Raw genomic sequence first — 21354 nt, 5'->3', positions numbered from 1 at the left:
TGTATTAAAAAAAACCTCCTTTTTCTGAAAACGTACATGGTCGGTCACACATTCGAGGGACTTGCATTGGTAAACTTAAAATGACCGTAGCTTCCAGACATTTCTCAGGACTTTACATTTCCAGCACCCATGGTTTGGGATCTTTTTCACACTGAGCATTCTGAGGGGAGACTTCATTGCGCTTCAGGAGGCATCCAGTCACATTGTCCCACGTTTGGCTGACCACTTGTTTTTTGGTGGATTTTGAATGGAAACTCTACTCTACCAGAATGATCTGGAATTCTTGAGACAGATTGATCGACACAGAAATGGCATTTTCCTCCAGCAGCTGAAAACTCGGAGCAGTGAACCATTCCTAGATATTCCGTTCTGTGATCAGAATGGGATATCTACCCTAAAGCTGTTCATTTAAATGGTTCTCAGAATCCTAAAGTAATTCAGAATGTGGAGACCAGTCCAGCAGGAATAATTTGTTAGGATATCAGGAGTCGGTAATTGTTCAAGTGGTACTGATGCCGGCATCTATTTCACGCTCTGCTAGGACCATGGCAGCAACGTGTGCACGCCCAAGCGGAGCAAGAATCACTCCAAACCGAATACGTAAAGCAGCTTGGAGGTCGTGCGACATCTCCTTTCATCAGACACTACAGAAGCCCGGAGGACGTCCGATGACATCAGCGCGCCCGCGTGGGACGCAGAAGAGCCCGTCCTTGGAGCGCAGAAGAGCCCGACCTGGCAGCCGGCCTGGCCAGGTCGGGTCGGCCACCGAAGACGACCGGAAGCCTCTGGAGCGGCGGCTAGGGCACCTCCTGCCTGCCACGGGCTGGAGGAAGCCCCAGGTAAGTGGATATGGATTTTTATTTTTTTAAACGTTTCCCTGAACCTTCCCTTTAAGAAGTTTTCAGGAGGAAAAGGTCCCACCCTGAGGCTTAAAGTTTCTAGTTTACTTTGCTGTCCTGGAAGATAACTAAGGAAGTTTCAAGTTTTCTTGTAACTTTCCAGGATGGGTTTCTCCTTCTAAGTCTTCCTCTGTTAGCAGATATTGCTACATTCTGTTGTCCTCCATCTTTCACTGTGCCCAGCGGGTACCAATCTGCTAGTATAGCTAGTTTTGTTTATATGTCTGCCTGTACCAGAGGTGTCTAAACGTTTTTAGACCGAGTGCCATATTGGCATTCTCGAGACTGATAGAGGGCCAAACTAGCAAAAAGGAAATAACATTTTTGCCGCCTGCCCATCTTGCCAAATGTTCAGATGTCCGCATGGTGGCTGCTGCAAAGCGGTGGTGGCTGCTGCTGCTAGCACAGTGGCTGCTGCTAATCAGCGGCTCTTACTGCTGCTGGCAAAGTGGCGCTGCTATTGAATGTTTAGTGTTTAGTGCTACTGGTGCAGTGGTGGCTGATGCTGGCGCAGTGGAGGCTAGTTTTGACAAAGAGGTAGCTGCTGCTGGCACAGTGGCGGCTGTTAATGTATGGTGTTTAGTGCTGCTGGTGCAGTGGCGGCTACTTTTTGCAAAGAGGTTGTTGCTGGCACAGTGGTGCCTGATAATTGCCGACTGCTTCAGGCACAGTGGTGGCTGCTGCTATAGTTGGCCCCCTCCTCTTTCCCTCCTTCACTCGCTGTGTTGGAAGTTCTGTGTCCCACCCCTTCACTGTTTGTTTTCCTCCTCACCCTGCTGGGGCATCACAGGCATCCGTAGTTGTGGTGATGTGGCTGGTGACCTGCATCACTTTGTGTCCAGGAAGTTGTTGCTGTTTCACCTAAAGTCAGTCCTCTATGTCCCCCTCTAATCTTCTTCCTCCTCCTCATAGGCACCAACAGTTGTAATGATGTTGCCTGGCTACTCGCATCACTTGGTGTCCAGAAAGCTGCCGCTCTTTCACTTGAAATCGCCACTCTGTCTCCCCCTCCGCTCTCCAGTAGTTATATAGCATTTGCTATAGAACTACAGAAAAAATGGCCGCCAGAGTCTGCATTGTATGGACTCAAGCGGCCATTTTTACGTAGTCTTGCAGAGTCTCGCGTCTGTGTGAATGCGGCAGCTTCCTGCACACCAAGTGATGTGGCTTGCCAGCCTCATCATTACAACTACTGATGCATGTGGCGCCGTAGCAAAAGCCTGCCTGTTGAAAGCTAGTTAAAGCTTCGGGGGCCACTAGAAAACGCTTGGTGGCCGCAGATGTCCTTCAAGCCAGATTTTGGACACCCCTGGCCTAGATCATTGTGTTTTGTGTTTTGTTTGTTTTTTGTTTTTGTTTTTACGTTGAATTAATACTAAAGGGGGACTAATGCACATTATTTTTATAGGGGAGGTACCGATGTATTCTTCATATGGGGAGGAGCCTAATCTTGCGGTTTCAGTTCTTGAAGATTACCGGAAAAAGACATTGCCAGGTGACTAACTTTGCCTTTCACGTTTAACCCTAAAACTATGTGGGCACACTGTGTAAATCCTGATTCGTTTCTTTTTTAAAGTCTCTACTCTGTAAAGTGCTGTGGGAGATGAGGACAATCTCTGAAGACCGTCAGTGACATGACTATGTACTCTGTACAGTGCTGCGGAATACGTCAGAGTTTATATAAAGGCACATGACAACAATTGATGGAAAGAAGATTTTCCACGATTTCGAAGTCAAATTGACTTATTCAGATAAAATGGAGTTTAAGAAGATGGATTGGATTCTCTTCTTGTTCTTCAGTATCTTCTGTTATTTTTCTAATTGTACAGCGGATGCCGGCATATTTTTAGAATTCTCTATCTAGGGCAGTGGCAGTGACGTGGGCACACCGGGCAGAGCAGGAGTCACCTCACACCGGATATGTAAAGCAACTTGGTGGTCACTAATGCACATTGTTTTTATAGGGGAGGTACCGATTTATTCTACTTATGAGGAAGAATCTGATCTCGCGGTTTCTGTCCGGGAAGATTACCGGAAAAAGATGTTTTCAGGTGACTAACTTTGCCTTTCACGTTTGACCCTGAAGCCACGTGGGCACACTGTGTAAAACCTGATCCATTTATTTTGTAAAGTCTTGAGGCACATGACTTGGTGAACCGGAGATGAAAAAAAATACATACATACCTGGGGCTTCCTCCAGCCCCATCCGCCTGTATCGCTCCCACGCCACCCTCCTCCGCTGCCCGCAGCTACGAGAACCGTGTCTGCGCTGCCGTCAGTCGGAGCCAGTCTAGCATAAGAGAAGTGCACGGTTTGTGTATCTCTCCAGCAGCCGCTGGAGAGACACATAGAGGGCACACTTCTCCTATGTAGGCTGGCTCCGATGACGGCAGTGACAGCACCCGGTTCTCGTAGCTGCGGGCAGCGGAGGAGGGTGGCGTGGGAGCGATACAGGCGGATGGGGCTGGAGGAAGCCCCAGGTATGTATTTTTTTTTTTTTTTAATTTCAATAATCTCTGGTTCCTTTTAATTGTAGGAAATATTGGAAGTCAAACGGACTTGTTCAGATAAAATGGAGTTTAAGAAGATGGGTTGGATTCTCTTCTTGTTCTTCAGTATCTTCTATTATTTTTCTCCTATTATTGAATTGTTATGGTGTTATCAGGAGTTGGTAATTGTACTACTGTGCGGATGCCTGCATGTGTTTTTAGTAAAATCTATTAGGGCAGTGGCAGCGATGTGGGCACACCGGGCAGAGCAGGCGTCGCCTCACCCCGGATATGCAAAGCAACGTGGTGGTCGCTAATGCACATCGATTTTATAGGGGAGGTATTCTACGTATGAGGAGGGACCTGATCTCACGGTTTCTGTCCGGGAAGATTACCGGAAAAAGAAATTGTCAGGTGACTAACTTTGCCTTTCACATTTGACCCTGAAGCCACATGGGCACACTATGTAAAGTACATGCCATTTATTTTGTTAAGTCTCTACCCCAGGGCTGCAGAGTCATTCCAAAAATCATCAGACTCCTCAGTTTTATGAAATCTCAAACTCCAGGTACCCAAAATTGCTCTGACTTCGCAGCCCTGCTCTACTCTGTAAAGTGCCAGGAAAAATGGCATTATATAAAGGCACATGACTTCATTGTAGGAAATAAAGTATTCCATGATGTGGAAGCCAAATTGACTTGCCGTATTTTTCGGACTATGAGACGCCTGACCATAAGACACACCTAGTTTTAGAGGACAAAAAAAGGGTATATATATATATATATATATATATATATATATATATATATATATATATATATATACCTGGTGAATCCATGGAGAAGCTGCATCTTGTGAATTATACTCCTTTGTACCTTGTGCCCCCTTGTACTTTTTGTCTCCCTGTGTCCTCTATGCCCCTTTGTGTCCCCCTTTATGCCCTTTTTTTTGTCCCCTTGTGTCCTCCTCTGCATGGACACAGTACAGGGAGTGCCTGACATTGCGGCAGGTTGGAGGTATTGGCAGGCATTCACAAGTCAGCTACTTCCTGCATTTGGACTCTAAGGCACAGTGACTTTTTCCCCCACTTTTGGGGGAGAAAAAGTGAGTTTAAAGAGACTCTGAAGCGTTATAAATAATTGCTTTTTACCCTATATTCAACATGGGCATGTTTGCCACTGCTAAAACGCCACTATCCTGCGGCAGAATGAGGTGTCTTTACCCCCCAAATCCCCCCCCCCTGCAAAATCCACGACCAACTTGGTCGTAGATTTTGCTGCTCATGGAGGCAGAGCTAATGGCTGTAGCTCTGCCTCCATGCGCGTCTATCAGCCGGCAGATCTCCGCCTCTCCCCGCCCCTCTCAGTGAAGGAAGACTGAGAGGTGAAGAGGCGGCGATCAGCACTGATAGATGCGCTGAGAGGCAGGGCTGTGGCCATTAGCCCTGCCTCAACAGGAGGCGATCCCCGGGCATTACGGAGGGGATTTGGGGGGTAAAGACCCCTCGTTCTGCAGCGGGAGAGCAGTGTTTTAGCAGGGGCAAACATGCCCCTGTTGAATATAGGGTAAAAAGTGATTTTTATTAACTCTTCAGTCTCTTTAAGAAGATGGATTGGATTCTCTTCTTGTTTTTCAGACTCTTCTGTTGCTGGTTGAATTATAATGGCGGTATTCAGAGTTAGTAATTGCACAGATACATTTTACAGCAATTGTACGGCATGTGTTTTAGTATGACCTACTAGGGCAGTGGTAGCGACGTGGGCACACCGGGCAGAGCAGGAGTCACACCAGATCATATATGTTAAGCAGCTTGGTGGTCACTAATGCACTTTATTTTTATAGGGGAGGTACCAATCTATGCTATATATAGGGAGGAACCTGATCATGTGGTTTCTGTCCGGGAAGATTACCGAAAAAGGACGTTGCCAGGTGACTTACTTTGCCTTTCACGTTTCACTCTGAAGTCACGTGGACACCCTGTACAAAGCACGATCTATTTATTAGGAGTCTGTAATTGTACAGCTGTGCAGATGCCGACATGTTTTTATTATTTAGTATGATGTAAGGCAGTGGCAGCGACGTGGGCACACCGGGCAGAGCAGGAGTCACCCCATACTGGTTATGTAAAGCAGCTTGGTGGTCGCTAATGTACATTATTTTTATAGGGGAGGTACCGATGTATTCTACATATAGGGAGGAACCTGATCTTGCGTTTTCTGTCCGGGAAGATTACCAGAAAAGGACGTTGCCAGGTGACTAACTTTGCCTTTCACGTTTGACTCTGAAGCCACATAGGCACCCTGTGTAAAGCACAATACATTTACTTACTGAAGCCTGCTCTGAGTTCCCTGTACTGGCATGCCTGGCAAGCGACATGTTCTGTACTGTGGAGAGGGGAGCAGGTTGTGTCCTTTTGGGCAGGGCCGGATTTACTATTAGGCACTGTAGGCACGTGCCTACAGGCGCCCGATAATGGAAAGGCGGCTCACTCCCCTGCCTAGTGCCTGTCATCCTCCTTCCCTACGCAGAGTCCCGATGAGCATGAAAATGAGAGAAAAGTGACAGCCGGACCAGCCAGCACACTTGCTGTGCAGTTTGGTGGGGGTTTGAGGGTTCATGGAGGGCAAAGTGTAAGGTGCCAGAACGTCTGTGCCTATAGGCTCCTGTGAGGTAAATCTGGGCCTGTCTGTGGGGGAATACCGTGCAGACGCACTCATTCTCGGATGGGAACGCAGCCAAGAAGTTTCAGAGGGTGAGAGGAGCCTATTCAGTCATGACACATTCTATAGATCACTTTCTTCCCCGAGCTCCGTGTCCGCTGATTTCTGGCTCTCAGCCCTGTGCCTTGCAGGAAAGGGCAGTGATGCTTCCGTGGCATTCCTGTGCTAGGGGCGGGGCTGCTTGCCTGAAGCCATTGGACACGGAGCATCGGAGTTGGAAGAAACTGACCTGAGAGTTAATTATAACTTCATTTTACAAGATCTATAATACGTGTAATTATGAACTTCTTGAAGGATACATTAAAGAACATCAGATTTGCTTACCTGGGGCTTCCTCCAGCTCTAGAAGCCTATGTGTCCCTTCCCGCAGCTCCTCACTCTGCTAGTGCCCTGTGGTCCTCTCCGTAGCTGGGAACATTCTGTGGAGGTGCAGAACGCTCCTGGCCACCATAGTATCACCGTAAGCGGTGCGGGCTCGTGCATGCGCTGAAGCCGCTGGCCATGTTGGACTACAGAGGGGACCGCAGGACACTGGCGGAGAGCAGAGCTGCGATGAGGGACACATGGGCTTCTAGGGCTGAATGAAGCCCCAGATAAGTAAATCTGATCTTTTATTTGGCTCGTGTATCCTTTAAACAAATCTCTCCCAAGTTGATGTTCATTAATGGTGTGGATTTTAGGGAAGCAGCAGGAATTTACATACGGGAGCCCCATCCCCGTTTATATGAAAGCCTTCGTTTTCTATCTGCCCGTGCCGCAGAACCGCAGTGATGTCCTCGGTCCCTGGCAGCTGCAATGCATTCCGGGAGATGTAGTTCCCATCGATGTGATTACGTATTCTGTCAAGGAGATGCAACAACATCAATGAACTACGTGCCAGCATGCATCATGCATCCCCAGCATGCAATGCAGCTGCAGGGGCACAGGAAGTCACAACGGGAATTTTAACCTGTGCCAAAGGAGATTGAGGCTTCCATATGGACGTGAGGTGCTATGGAACAGCCTCATAGGTAAGTAAATGCATGCTGTCCTTCCAAAAGCCCATACAATTAACAGACCTCCTTTATGGGAAGGTTTGTTTAGTTTTCCGCACTTAGGAGCACCCAGGTGCACAGTATGACGTACTTGATGGTTGGGAATCCCTTCCAGAATCTTTTAGAGCCCCCAAAACCAATGGGAACACCTGGTGATAGAAGACCACTTCAATCCTTCCATGGTCAGTTGTCCAACACAGAAATGGCATTTTCTCCAGCAGCAGAGAACTTGGAGCAGTGAAGCAGTCCGATGTTCTTGTCTGTTCGAAAAGTGTTATGGCCAGAGAAAGTCGGTTTTTGAGTGAGCAGAACCGAATGTCTACCTAAAAGTTTTTCCTAGAATCTGGAGACCAGTTCAGCAGAAATATTTTGTCAGACCTAGAATTAAATCCGAACGGATAAAACCTTGTATGCGCACCAACGGAGACTCTGCTGAGATGATTGTTCTGCAGTCTAGCATGTGTACACCTAACCTGCAACTTCATTCAACAAGCTATCATCTCAAACAATAAAATGTTCCATAATTTCATAGGCCATATGGATATTAGGTTGCGGGTAGGGATGGGCAATGAGATGCAAAGAATTCCAACTTGATTTGCAAATATTGCAAATTCTGTATGCAAATATATGCAGCTTGAAAATTGACCAATCAATAAAATCTTGGTGGGACGTTTGCATAGCAAATTTACATAATCCTGCATCAAGTCACAATTCTTTTCATCTCATTGATCATCCCTAGGACAGTCTGTGACATGATGGTATGGATTAGCATCAAAAAAGGAAAACAACAACAACAACAAATAACATTTGTAAAGCGCTTTTCTCCCGTGGGACTCAAAGCGCATAAGCATGGCTCCGACCATCGTGGTACAGAGGAAGAATTTTATAAATCTGGAAATGCCAGGCTAAACAGGTGGCTTTTCAGTCTGGATTTGAATAGCTCCAGGGATGGTGCTGTCTTTACTGGGTGTGGTAGGGAGTTCCAAAGAGTAGGGGCAGCATGACAGAAGGCTCTGTCTCCAGATTTTTTGAGGTGCACTCTGGGAGTGACCAAGTTTATAGAACTTGCTGATCTGAGGTTGTGAGAGGTGTGGTGCAGCTTCAGCAAGTCCTTCATGTATCCAGGGCCCAGATTGTGCAGGGATTTGAATGTCAGCAGTCCAATCTTGAAGAGTATTCTCCATTCTACTGGTAGCCAGTGCAGTGAGCGAAGGATCGGTGTAATGTGACAGTGGCGAGGCTGGTTTGTTAGCAATCTGGCAGCAGCATTCTGCACTAATTGCAGGCGACGCAGGTCCTTTTTGGGGAGGCCAGCATAAAGGGCATTGCAGTAGTCCAGCCGTGATGTGATGAAGGCGTGGACTAGGGTTTGAAGATCCTCTGGGGGGATCAGATGTTTAATCTTTGCAATGTTCTTCAGATGAAAGAAGGAAGATTTAACTACAGATGAAATTTGGTTTCTGAAACTCAATTCCCCATCGATTAGTACGCCAAGGCTGCGCACAAGGTTGGAGCTGTTTGTCTGAATTCCCAATCCTGATTGGTGTTGCTTTAGGATAGAGCTGTTTTGATGGCGAGCACTGGCTTTGGACAAACAGGACCTCAGTTTTGTCAGCATTCAGTTTCAACCAGTTATCATTCATCCATGCCTGAAGCTCAGCTAAGCAAGAGTTTATTTTTGGGGTAGGGTCTGTTCCACCAGGTTTGAAGGACAGGTATAGCTGTGTGTCATCGGCGTAGCAGTGGTACGTCAGGCCATGTCGTTGGATAAGTGTACCGATTGGCAACATGTAGATTGCAAACAGCAGAGGGGATAGGATTGATCCTTGTGGCACTCCGAATTGTAGAGGTGCAGGTTTGGACATTATAGGTCCTAGGGATACTCTCTGTGTTCTGTCAGTCAGGAATGATCTGAACCACTGGAGGACTGATCCACTGATGCCACAGTACTCCTGCAGTCTGTTAAGCAGGATTTTATGGTCAACTGTATCAAAAGCAGCTGAGAGATCCAACAGGATTAGGATGGAGCATTCCCCTCTGTCCCTTGCCATGAGCAGATCGTTGCAGACTTGGATGAGGGCTGTTTCACAGCTGTGGTGTTTCTTAAAGCCAGATTGTAGAGGGTCCAAGATGTTGTTTACTGACAGCCTGGTTTCAAGTTGCAGATAGACAGCCTTTTCAATAACTTTACCTAAGAAGGGGAGGTTGGAGACAGGTCTGTAGCTGCTCATAGCATCTGGATCCATGGAAGGTTTTTTAAGAAGGGGCTTGATGATTCCTTCTTTTAGAGAGGTAGGAATCCTCCCTGCTTGCAGAGAGCAATTTACTATTTTGTGAAATGCTGGACCAAGCAGGTCAGGGCATTTCAGCATATGTTTAGTTGGATCAGGCACTGCAGTATATACTGTTTTAATGGTGTTTTCAGTTGAGAGTAAAATCACCATTAGTATCAAAAATTGTGACATTCAGAAAGGTAGGTACAAAACATCATCATCTGTAGAAAAATCGTCATGTGCAGACATCTTGTGCATTCAAACAGTTGCAAGAGGAGGATGTCCTACCATATCAGAGGGTGGCGGTGGTGGGTGCAGGGCAAAAACGATGGCCTAACCGCCGTTTCGCACGGCGGTGCTTCTTCCGAGGCTGATACACGCGTGTATCAGCCTCAGAAGGCCTGCACCCACCACCGCCACCCTCTGATATGGTAGAACATCCTCCTTTTGCAACTGTTTGAATGCACAAGATGTCTGCACATGATGATTTTTCTACAGATGACGATGTTTTGTACCTACCTTTCTGAATGTCACAATTTTTGATACAAATGGTGATTTTACTCACAACTGAAAACCCCATTAAAACAGTAATTACTGCAGTACCTGATTCAACTGTTTTCCTTTTTTGATGCTGATCCTATGTGTATGTTTCGCAATTTTAGTCATGAGCACGCAGTATCTGTAATATTATCAAGGTGGCTTTTTGAGTATCTGTCCATTCTCCCTCCCAGTGACACGGCTACAGATCCCGTAGTGCCGGCAACCTTCTACTCCTAGACTTGATGGTATGGATTAGATTGTGAGCTCCTCTGAGGACAGTCAGAGCAGTGACATGACTATGTATTCTGTAAAGTGCTTCGGAATATGTCGGTGTTCTATAAAGGCACATGACTTTATTGAAGAAGATTGAAGAGATTTTCCATGATTTGGAAGTCAAATTGACTTATTCAGACAAAATGGAGTTTAAGAAGGTGGATTGGATTCTCTTCTTGTTCTTCAGACTCTTATTGAATTATAATGGTGATATCAAGAGTTAGTACTTGTATAGCTGTACAGATGGCGGCATGTGGTTTAGTATGATCTACTAGGGCAGTGGCTGCGACTTGGGCACACCGGGCAGAGCAGGAGTCACCCCAGACCCCGGATATGTTAAGCAGCTTGGTGGTCGCTAATGCACATTATTTTTATAGGGCAGGTACCGATCTATTCTACGTATGAGGAGGAACCGGATTTTGCAGTTTCTGCCCTGGAAGTGTACCGGAAAAAGACATTGTCAGGTGACTAACTTTGCCTCTCACGTTTCACCGTGGCATTGTCAGGTGACTATCTATCTATGTACTCTATGTACTATGTACTAAAGTGCTGCGGAAGATGTCAGCGTTATATAAAAGCACATGACTTTACTGAAGGACATTTTTTTTTACCATGATTTGGAAGTCAGATTGACTTATTCAGATAAAATGGAGTTTAAGAAGATGGATTAGATTCTTTTTTTTTTGTTTGTTTTTTTTGTTTTTTTTTGTTCTTTAGAATCTTCTTTTCCTTTTTTTTCTGTTATCCTACCTAATAATTAGCAAGTGTCCCTGCGTCCTGTCCGTGTGTCAGTGCTTTTGCGTTACTGCGCATGTCCTGCACTGATGCAGCCTTTGGGACAGGACGCAGGAGTGTGTGTGTGTGTGTGTGTGTGTGTGTGTGTGTGTGTGTGTGTGTGTGTGTGTGTGTGTGTGTGTGTGTGTGTGTGTGTGTGTGTGTGTGTGTGTGTGTGTGTGTGTGTGTGTGTGTGTGTGTGTGTGTGTACGCGGCGGGTGCATGCACACTGACTGACGGCGGCAGGACCGAGACCTAGAGCCCGTTAAACGGGCTTAGGTCAACTAGTTGAGCTATAATGGCGATATCAGGATTTGGTAATTGTACTAGGGCAGTGGCAGCGACGTAGGCACACCGGGCAGAGCAGGAGTCACACCAGACCCCGGATATGTTAAGCAGCTTGGTGGTCGCTAATGCACATTATTTTTATAGGGCAGGTACCGATGTATTCTACGTATGAGGAGGAACCTGATCTCGAAATTTCTGCCCGAGAAGATTACCGGAAAAAGATGTCAGGTGACTGACTTTGCTTCTCACGTTTGACCCTGAAATCACGTGGGCACATGATCCATTTATTTTCTAAGGTGTGCTCAGAGTTCCATGTACTGACATGTATGCCAGGCAAGCGGCATGTTCTGTACTGTGGACAGGGGAGCAGGTTGTGTCCTGTGGGGGAATTGGCTAAGACATTCTTCTAAGTCCTCATAACCAAGAACATCATGAAACTTTATACCATTATGAAACTTATCCTTAATGGAAACATCTGGACTGTACACCCTGTGTGTTCAGTAGCATCGGCTGACTGCAGAGGATATGGGACACCTGTGTAGACTTCAGGTTATGAGACACAAGCATTTTCTGTCAATCATTTGTCGTGTACAAAGCTTTACCTTGCCCTGCCTCCCATTTTGGATGTTGTCCAGCCTACGTCTTATTACTTGGGTTTCCAGTGAGGAGATTTTACCTCAACTTCTGTTCTTACTAACCTTTATCACAGGGACTGGAAGTGAAGGTAAGCTCAGTCTCAAGGTCTTCAGCGCTAAAGATATGCAGTATTCCCCTCAGGTAGTCAACTCTGCAGTCACCCAGTGCTCACAATGACACAAAAAACGATAAACAAGGTGACCATCACCAGAGGAAGAAGCAAAACGATAGTCAAATATCTTCAGCAAAATGTCTTTATTGCATACACATAGATAAAACTTGAGTACAAAGCTCACATTGTGGCCCCTTGTAACGGGGACCCTTCAGAAGTTAAAAGCGTATTTAGTTTAGAAGTTAAGTGTGCCCCCAGCTACAAGAGAGGTGGGTGGGAGGGGTGTGCACGTGGCTGGCCAGACCAGGGGGGGGGGGGGTTGCAAGACAACGGAGAGGATGGCAAGGCAGCCCACGCATCTCATGAGGCTGGCGGAAGCTCCAGGTAAATATCAATACCCATATTATAGTTGTCTCTGGTGTCCTTCAAGTGAGTGAATTGGGCGGGGAAGAAGAGGGAATGGGAGGGTGATGGGAAGGAAACTTGGGGCAAGACTGCCTCTTCCCGTCTGGAAACTTGCTTTTAGCGAAGTGATTATGGTTGGGAGGAGGGGAATGGACTATGCAGAGAGGCTTGTGGATCCAGCATGAACATGCGCTAAGTAGCTTTTCCTTGGGTCAGACTAACCAGCAAACTCATGGTGAACCAGAACTCATTGGAGTGTATGAGGGGCTACAATGGTCCTAAAAGCCCCCTTACTAAAATACTAAGGAAAACAAGAGTTTGCTTTCTTAAAACTGAAAGAATTTGCGATAATTCAGGTTGGAGTGAGTTTGAGATTTCTCCCAGTGCATCACTGGAGCTGGAGTTTATAAGTATCTCACTGACCATCTCTACCCACTCACTGCGGCCACCACCCACAATTTCCTGTGTAGAGATGTAGCTGCAGTTTCTGTTCATTGCCTGACTGCATTAGAATGACTGATACAATATAAAGCTAGATGGGATTTAACCCCCTCCCGACCGCCTAAAGCCGATCGGAGGTGGGAGGGTAGGACCACCTAACGCAGATCAGCATCAAGAGTGTAGGGAAGGGATTAGCAGGGAATGCTCGCACACAACCGTGATCATTCCCTGAAGAGACACAGAGAGGAACTCCATGATTACCCGGTTTGCCTGTGATCGCGGCTGGCAGGCTGTTAACTGAAAAAAACCAAAACCGTTTACATCTGTACAGCGCTGCGATCTATTGCAGCGCTGTACAGGGGACACTAGCTGTCCCTCTGAGCGGCTCACAGTGAAATGCCTCTCATAGGCTGATGCCTGTGAGAGGAGAGGAAGTGAACGGATCGACGTCCAAGGACAATTTAGTGGAGGGAAGGTAGAAACACTACCGATCGTAGCAGTGATCAGAGACCATGGAAGGAAAGTCTTGTTAGAGACAAGAAAAGGTGGCAAGATTAATTTGGGTGGTAAGTTGTGTGGCTGTGCAATAACCTGTTAAAGCTGCAGTGCTGTATTGTATCGCTTGGTCACTAGGGGGGTATAAACCTGTGGTCTTCAAGTGGTTAAAGAGTGCAGCTATGATCTATACACAGGCATTGATGGTGTTGGACAGAGCATTTGGGGATTTACCAGCATAATGATTTCCATGAAGGAGGTGAGTATATACAGTACTTTCCCCACCACTCTGAAGTGGATTGCACACTTGCAACTAGTCGGCCTCTATACTGCTCGGCTATCTGAGATAAAAACTAACCTTAGCACTTGGGCCTGGGTCTCTAATCACTAATGAACACTCAGTTGGTGTTGGGGACACGTGTAAAAACACAAAGGTGCTCAAAATTTTCACTGATTGACTTGTGTGGCATAGATTGCAAGTGAATTTACCGATTTTACAATTTATCCACAGATTTGCTTTGAAGTAAACCCGAGGTGAAAATAAACCGATGAGATAAACCATTATATTTATCCTCCCACCCCTAAAAATGACTAAGTATCCCAGGGATTTCTTTTATATTTAAACATTCACAAAGTAAGTTGAATGTTTTACTGTCTTGTCTAATCAGCGGCACCCTGTTAAGTGTTCCAGAGTTAGAAAAAGGTCAATAGTTCATGTATTTTCTTTCCCTGCCCTCAGAAGTTGTATCCTGCCAGGAAAACCTTTATGGCTGTAATTTGTTTATTGGTGATGTTTACTATATTCCCGACAAGACAGAAGCTGTCACTTCCATGCCTAGAAATTAACTCTTTCAGGCAGCATAATACAAGTAAAACAGCCTGGTTATGTTTTGCACTGTACATACACCTTTATCTCATCATGTCACCTCGGGTACACTTTAAAGTAAACCAGAGATTTTGAAAAGTAAAGATTTGGTACTTACCCAGGGCTTCCTCCTGCCCCATAAACATGTCCCACGCCTGTCCTCCCTCGGTCTGCCGTTCAGCCGCTATCATCCCCAGTAACTTTCTCAGTGACGTCAGCCCTGGTCTACTGCGCATGAGCAAAAGACCGGACTGCGCCAGTTACCGGGGCTGAACGGCAGGCCGCGGAAGGACGGCGAGGGACTCGGATGTTTATGGGGCGGGTAAGTATAAAATCTTTACTTTTCAAGATCTCTGGTACACTTTAAGGAATCTTTTGGATTGATTTGTTCCTCTTTGTGTTACAGCGCCATCTAGCTTACTGGTGAAGGATGAATATGGCCATGACTATGAAGCACAACAAAGCATATCCTCTTCTGATGGACATTCTATTCAGACTATCCAGCATCCGCCAAGCAACAGGTCATCGAGTGAGAGCTACAGCAACCCTTCCTTGTTGGCACCCAGTGAGCCCGGCACCCCCAACCCCTCCTCCTTCTCCAGCATCCCAGTCCCTTCCACAAGTGAGTATCTGATGTGCGTCTTATCTGCAGTCCTCTTCTGTCCACAGCATAAGGAGGAGCCTTTATAGGAGCCTGATCAATACAGAATCTTGTGATTTACTCCTAGTACACAGGAACCACTCTGCAAAGTTTACAGGGACCTTGGCTAAAAACTCTATTTTCTATTTGCCAAGCTTTGTGAGTTCCTCATATGATGGTTATCAGCTTAATTGAATGGCTACCAATTTTTCACAGGAACCATTGTGTCTGTGTTACTTTTCACTCCCCACCATACAGTGCCTCTGCGGGGTCTTCCCTTCCCGGTGAGAGTAGAGATGCATTGCTAGCCTTTGGCCAAGGCATATCCCGAGACTATTGGCCAGGCTGATCTCTGATTTAGACACCCAGGGAGTTATGTATACATGCTAGGCTCTCTGCAGAGACGTTTCTGACTGGACATCTTGGCCTAGAACCATAGTGTGTGTAGAAGGCTTCAAGGTGCGTAAACACACATGAGTACTGTTACCCTCATTGGGACTCTTTCCCTTGGTCGAAAGGCCAGGGCCGAGTTCTGTATAGACAAGTCGCTTTGGGCAAACTACATGAACTTTTGCTACTGAGTGGGGAGGAGAGACTTGTAGTGCACAACAGAGAGAGAGGGTAAGGAGAGCAATGCTCTCGGCCTGCGATTGGCTGTGATGACCAGGCACTTTGGATCTCTCGGCGACACATTGGGGTTCACTGTACACATGCTAGATTCTCAGCAGAGGTGGTCCTCATCATCCCTCTCGCCCGAGATCTGTCTAGAGTGTGTACTAGGCTTAAGTGATGCTCAGCTGTGCATCCCTCCAATGTGACAGTTTTCTTAAAGGGGAACTCAAGTAAGAGGTATACGGAGGCTGCCATATTTATTTCCTTTTAATCAATACCAGTTGACTGGCAGCCCTGCTGATCCTCTGCCTCTAATACTTTTAGCCATAGCCCCTGAACAAGCATGCAGCAGATCAGGTGTTTCAGACTTTAAAGGGAAGGTCCAAGCAAAAAAAAAAAATGAGTTTCACTTACTTGGGGCTTCTACCAGCCCCATGTAGCCATCCTGTGCCCTCGTAGTCACTCACTGCTGCTCCAGTCCCCCGCTGACAGCTTTCTGACCTCGGAGGTCAGGGCCACATTGCATACATTTTTACGCATTCTAGCTATTGCAGGAACAAAAATGTACGCGTTGCACCACTAACACGTAAAAATGTATGTGTTAATGTTCCTGCACTAGCGGGAATGTGTAAAAATGTACGCAATTCGGCCCTGACCTCCGAGGTCAGAAAGCTGCCAGCGGGGGACTGGAGCAGCAGTGTGTGACTACGAGGGCACAGGATGGCTGCATAGGGCTGGTAGAAGCCCCAGGTAAGTGAAACTCATTTTTTTTTTTTGCTTGGACCTTCCCTTTAATGTCAGATCTGACAAGACTAGCTGCATGCTTGTTTCTGGTGTTATTCAGATACTACTGCAGAGAAATAGTCCAGCAGGGCTGCCAGGCAACTGGTATTGATTAAAAGGAAAAAAATATGGCAGCCTCCGTATACCTCTGATTTCAGTTCCCCTTTAAGTGGAGGACGACATTCTGTGTGGCAGTTGGGAGTAAGGCCACCTGTATAGTAATCTGAGGATCAACATTTCAGACTATAATGAAAACCTTTCTAACAAGACTATTGGATATCAGCTGGGAAATCCATAATGCAGTACTGGCCTTATTATGTGAGCAGAGTTAAGGTGGCCACACATTACTGTATTTTCCTGTACGATCGCCCATTTGATTTCATCATTTTATCAGATCGAGGAAAAATCGATAGTTTCATTCTGCTCGATTGAGGGAAATTGACATCTGGTCGAATCAACCGATTTACTCCCTCACACAGAATGAAAGATATCCATCGTAAAGGAATCGGCTACCGTTCACATGATTTCTATCGACACAAGTGTTTTAGGGTTTCAGAGCATGGAGGTGCACAATATCATTAACCACTTAAAGTGATCTGAAAGCCAGCATTTCTACTTAGCTCTAATGCTAGGTACACACTGAGATTTTTTTTTTGTCAGATTTACGGTCAGACCGATTATTTCCAACATGTCCTATCTGATGTTTTCCGTTTACTTCAATAGGAAAATGCCCGGAAATCAGATCGGACATGTTGGAAATAATCGATCTGACAGTAAATCTGCCAGAAAATCTCATTGTGTTTACCTAGAATTAAAGATTCCTCACAGCTTGAAAGCTACTATCCCAGAAAAAAATTCTAGCAGAACATCGCTGAAATGGTTAAAATAGATGTTGAAAAAAACAAAACAAAACACAATGAAGCAGCAATCAGGAGCCCACTAACAGAAAGCTCTGTTGGTGGGCAGAAAATAGGAGGGGGGGGGATTCATGTGTTTGCTCAGTGTTATGCCTCTGAAGCGAGCTGATAATAAAGCTGCAGAGCACTAAATTGTAAAAAAAAATAGCCTGGTCACCAAGAGGGGGGGGGGGGGGGGGTGTAACTGTGGACCTTAAAGTGCTCTGAAACTCTGACAAAACATTCAATAAAAATGTGTTTTCCTACTTTGTGTTTAAAAAGTAAAAAAAATAAAATAAAATACTGTTGTCTACAGTTTGGATGCGGATTTGAAGCTGGATAGCAGGATAAAATGCTTTGGTTTTTTTTATTTCTTTTTTTCTAACAACCCTCCCCCAACCCCCGCCCCCCCTCCCCCCCCTCCCTCTTCACCAGCCAATGGCAGTGATCGGCTTGCATAGGCATCCCTCTCCAGGGGATAGCCAAGTGACAGGGCTGCCCCCAGTACAGCGCTGACGTAGATCGCATCGCTGTACAATGTAAATAGTCGACCGCCATCTAACAGTCTCCTAGCGCCGATCAGCGCTGGTAGACTGGTGACAAAGCAGCACGCTCGATCTCCTGCAAAACGCCCCCCCCCCCCCCCCCCCCAGGACTTAACGCACCTGTGGCTGCCACCTTCCCGACACCTATTGGCGTTAGGTGGTTGGGAAGGGGTTAAAGGACAACTGTAAAGAGAGGGATATGGAGGGTGCCATATTTATTTCCTTGTAAGCAATACCAGTTGTCCTGCTGTCCTGCTGATCCTCTGCCTCTAATCTTTTTAGCCATTGACCCTGAACAAGCATGCAGCAGATCAGGTGTTTCTGACATTGTCACATCTGACAAGATTAGCTGCATGCTTGTTTCTGTTGTTCAGACACTACTGCAGCTAAATAGACCAGCAGAGCTGCCAGGCAACTGGTATTGTTTAAAAGGAAATAAATATGGATCTTAAAGGGGAATCATCGCAAAAATCTTAAAATTTAAAAGGCATACAAATAAGAAGTACATTTCTCCCAGAGTAAAATGCTTCTCTCCTATGTTGCTGTCACTTACAGTAGGCAGTAGAAATCTGACATTACCCACAGATTTTGATCTAGTCCATCTCTCCATGGGGGATTCTCAGCATGGCCTTTATTTTTTATAAAGACATTCCCTAAAAATAATTAATACAATGATGCTGGCCAGCCTCCCTGCTCGCTGCACACTATTTTGGCAGTTGGACGGAGCAACTGCCATTCACTAAATGCTTTTAAAAATAAAGAAAACCCTGAGAACCTCCCTATGAGAAGATGGGCTAGTCCAAAATCTGTCGGTAATGTAAGATTTCTACTACTTACTGTTAGTGACAGCAACACAGGAGAAAAGTAATTTATGGCTCATTTTACTCTGGGAGAAATGTACTTCTTATTTGTATGTGTTAAATTTTAAGATCTTCACGACCGTTCCTCTTTAAAGGACAACTGTAGTCACTACAATTGTCCTTTAAAGAGACTCTGTAACATCAAAAAGATCCCCTGGGGGGTACTCACCTCGGGTGGGGGAAGCCTCCGGATCCTAATGAGGCTTCCCACGCCGTCCTTTGTCCCACGGGGGTCTCGCTGCAGCCCTCTGAACAGCCGGCGACAGACCCGACTGTCAGTTCAATATTTACCTTTGCTGGCTCCAGCGGGGGCGCTGTGGCTGCTCTCGGCTCCGAACTACATGGAAATACCCGATCTCAGTCGGGTCCGCTCTACTGCGCAGGTGCCGGAGACTTGCGCCTGCGCAGTAGAGCAGACCCGACGGCGATCGGGTATTTCCGCCTACTTCGGAGCCGACAGCCGTCAGAGCGCCTGCGCAGGAGCCGGGAAGGTAAATAATGACGTCATCTGGTACGGAGGGCTGCAGCGAGACCCCTGAGGGACGGAGGACGGCGTGGGAAGCCTCATTAGGATCCGGAGGCTTCCCCCACCCGAGGTGAGTACCCCCCAGGGGATCTTTTGACATTACAGATCCTCTTTAAGCTCGATAGTAGAGAGAGAATTGCATTGGATCTTGCTTTCAGTGTGTCGGCCACTAGCTGATCAACTTTTGATCAACCACTGTAGTTGATCACCAAATTGAAATCAAGTAATGTGTAGCTACCTTTACACTTTAAAGGACAACTGATGTGAGAGTGATATGGAGCCTGCCATATTCATTTCATTTTAAAGAATACCAGTTTCCTGGCTGTCCAGCTGATCTGTGGTTGCAGTAGTGTCTGAATCACACCAGAAACAAACATGCAGCTAATCTTGTCAGATCTGACAGTAATGTCAGAAACCTCTGATCTGCCGCATTCTTGTTCAGGATCTATGGATAAAAAATATTAGAGGCAGAGGGGTTTGCCATTCTTAGTTTTGTAGTCTTTAGATGGACCATTGACCCACCTCTGTCTCCAGTAGCATATGCCTTTTTGCCAGCCATTTCCCCTAGAAGTTTCTATGGTTGCTGTAGGAGACCGAAATGACTGAGGAGCAAGAGATGGTTGTTGTGTATTGAGACGTGTTGATGGATTGCTGTACAGACTAGCCGGCCTCACAGAGCTTCCTGTTGGCGGTATATTGATTTGCTCAGCACTGAAGATGTTCTCTCCCCCAGGTCAGCCCACCAGCTTATTGGCTGCTACGCACGGTGATGGACTGCTGCAGATCGCCTCCGTACCACCTCAGGGGACGCAGCAGAATGGCTTCAACGCTCAGCCCGCTACATATCACCATAGTAAGTGGCCTCACACCGTCACATGACTTCCTGTCAGATTAGCTGGTCTGCCTAGTATGCTGTGCAGCTGCTGATGGCTTCTGTTCCAATATTTTAACTGTTAAAAAAAATAAAAATAGAAATCTTGTACTACACTCAAATTTCTCAGGTAATATACAGTATGTAATTCATGGTTAAAGATGCAGATATGAATAAATACAAAGTAACACAGCAGAATAGACTAAATGTTATGCCCCAAATTCCTGGTTTATAGGCCTGTGCCCCAATAAGTCTACTTTCACCAATATAAGCTGGTTACATTGTTCATAGTAATCCCATGCATCGCACACCAACGTCCAGCAGAGGTGATGGGGGCAAGACCAAGTAGCCAAAGTCCATGCAAATATCCCAAGAAGCTCCGCCCACCACTTTGTCAGGAACTTTTAATTGCTCCCTCATCATATACACACAAAACTTCTCATAAATTACTTATCGCCTAATTGATAAAAAATAACCTTTCAGCACATTTACGAGCAAAATAATCACTCAAAGTAAGTTGTTCCTGATTAACTTCATTTCAATATTACTTTTCTTACCTTAAAGGGATACTGTAGGGGGTCGGGGAAAAATGAGTTGAAGTTACCCGGGGCTTCTAATGGTCCCCCACAGACATCCTGTGCCCGCGCCACCACTCACCTATGCTCCGGCCCCGCCTCTGGGTCACTTCTGGAATTTCAGACTTTAAAGTCTGAAAACCACTGCGCCTGCATTGCCGTGTCCTCACTCCTGCTGATGGCACCAGGAGCGTACTGTGCAGGCCCAGTATGGTCTGTGCCTGCACAATACGCTCCTGGTGACATCAGCGGGAGCAAGGACACGGCAACGCAGGCGCAGTGGTTTTCAGACTTTAAAGTCTGAAATTCCAGAAGTGAACTGGAGGCGGGGCTGGAGCATTGGGGAGTGGCTGCGCGGGCACAGGATGTCTGCGGGGGACCAATAGAAGCCCCGGGTACGTTCAACTCATTTTCCTCTGAGCCCCCTACAGTATCCCTTTAATTATATTTTTGCTCTTTGTGAGTTTAAAGGATACATCCAAGGACATTAAAAATTAAAAAAAAAAAAACCACTTACCTGGGGCATCCTCCAGCTACTGCCAGCTGTCCTATGCCCTCGCCCGCTCACCACCAATGGACCAGGGTCCCCTCCGGCACAGGGTGTATACAGCGTCTGTGTGACTGGCTCTGAGTCGCACTGACATCATCCCGACTACTGCGCAGGCGCAGTACAGCATGACCTGTGAGCTGCATGCTGGAGCGCAGAAGAAGCCAACCAGCAAGCCGACCTGGCGAGGTCGGCATCTCCACCGGAGGGGACCGGGAGCCACCGGAGCTGCAGCGATGGCACAGGACGGATGCA

At 46.5% G+C, this 21354-nt stretch overlaps 1 protein-coding gene across 5 annotated transcripts in view; it reads left to right on the top strand.

Moving 5' to 3' along the window:
- Positions 1-21354, top strand: part of SMAD4 (SMAD family member 4) — a 103711-nt gene that overhangs the window by 44668 nt on the left and 37689 nt on the right. The window contains exons 5-10 of one of the 5 annotated variants that reach the window (XM_068251350.1): positions 2308-2394; positions 2864-2950; positions 10606-10692; positions 11435-11518; positions 14651-14866; positions 19840-19959. In XM_068251350.1, coding sequence (XP_068107451.1) covers positions 2308-2394; positions 2864-2950; positions 10606-10692; positions 11435-11518; positions 14651-14866; positions 19840-19959 — 681 coding nt within the window. The remainder of the gene's footprint in view (positions 1-2307; positions 2395-2863; positions 2951-10605; positions 10693-11434; positions 11519-14650; positions 14867-19839; positions 19960-21354) is intronic. The other 4 variants (XM_068251351.1, XM_068251352.1, XM_068251353.1 and 1 more) reach the window with 4 other exon arrangements.

This window comes from Hyperolius riggenbachi, chromosome 1 (genome assembly GCF_040937935.1).
Source record: "Hyperolius riggenbachi isolate aHypRig1 chromosome 1, aHypRig1.pri, whole genome shotgun sequence".
Classification (NCBI taxonomy): domain Eukaryota; kingdom Metazoa; phylum Chordata; class Amphibia; order Anura; family Hyperoliidae; genus Hyperolius; species Hyperolius riggenbachi.
Note: the sequence above shows the minus strand (reverse complement) of the source record. Positions and strands in the feature narration are given on the sequence as shown.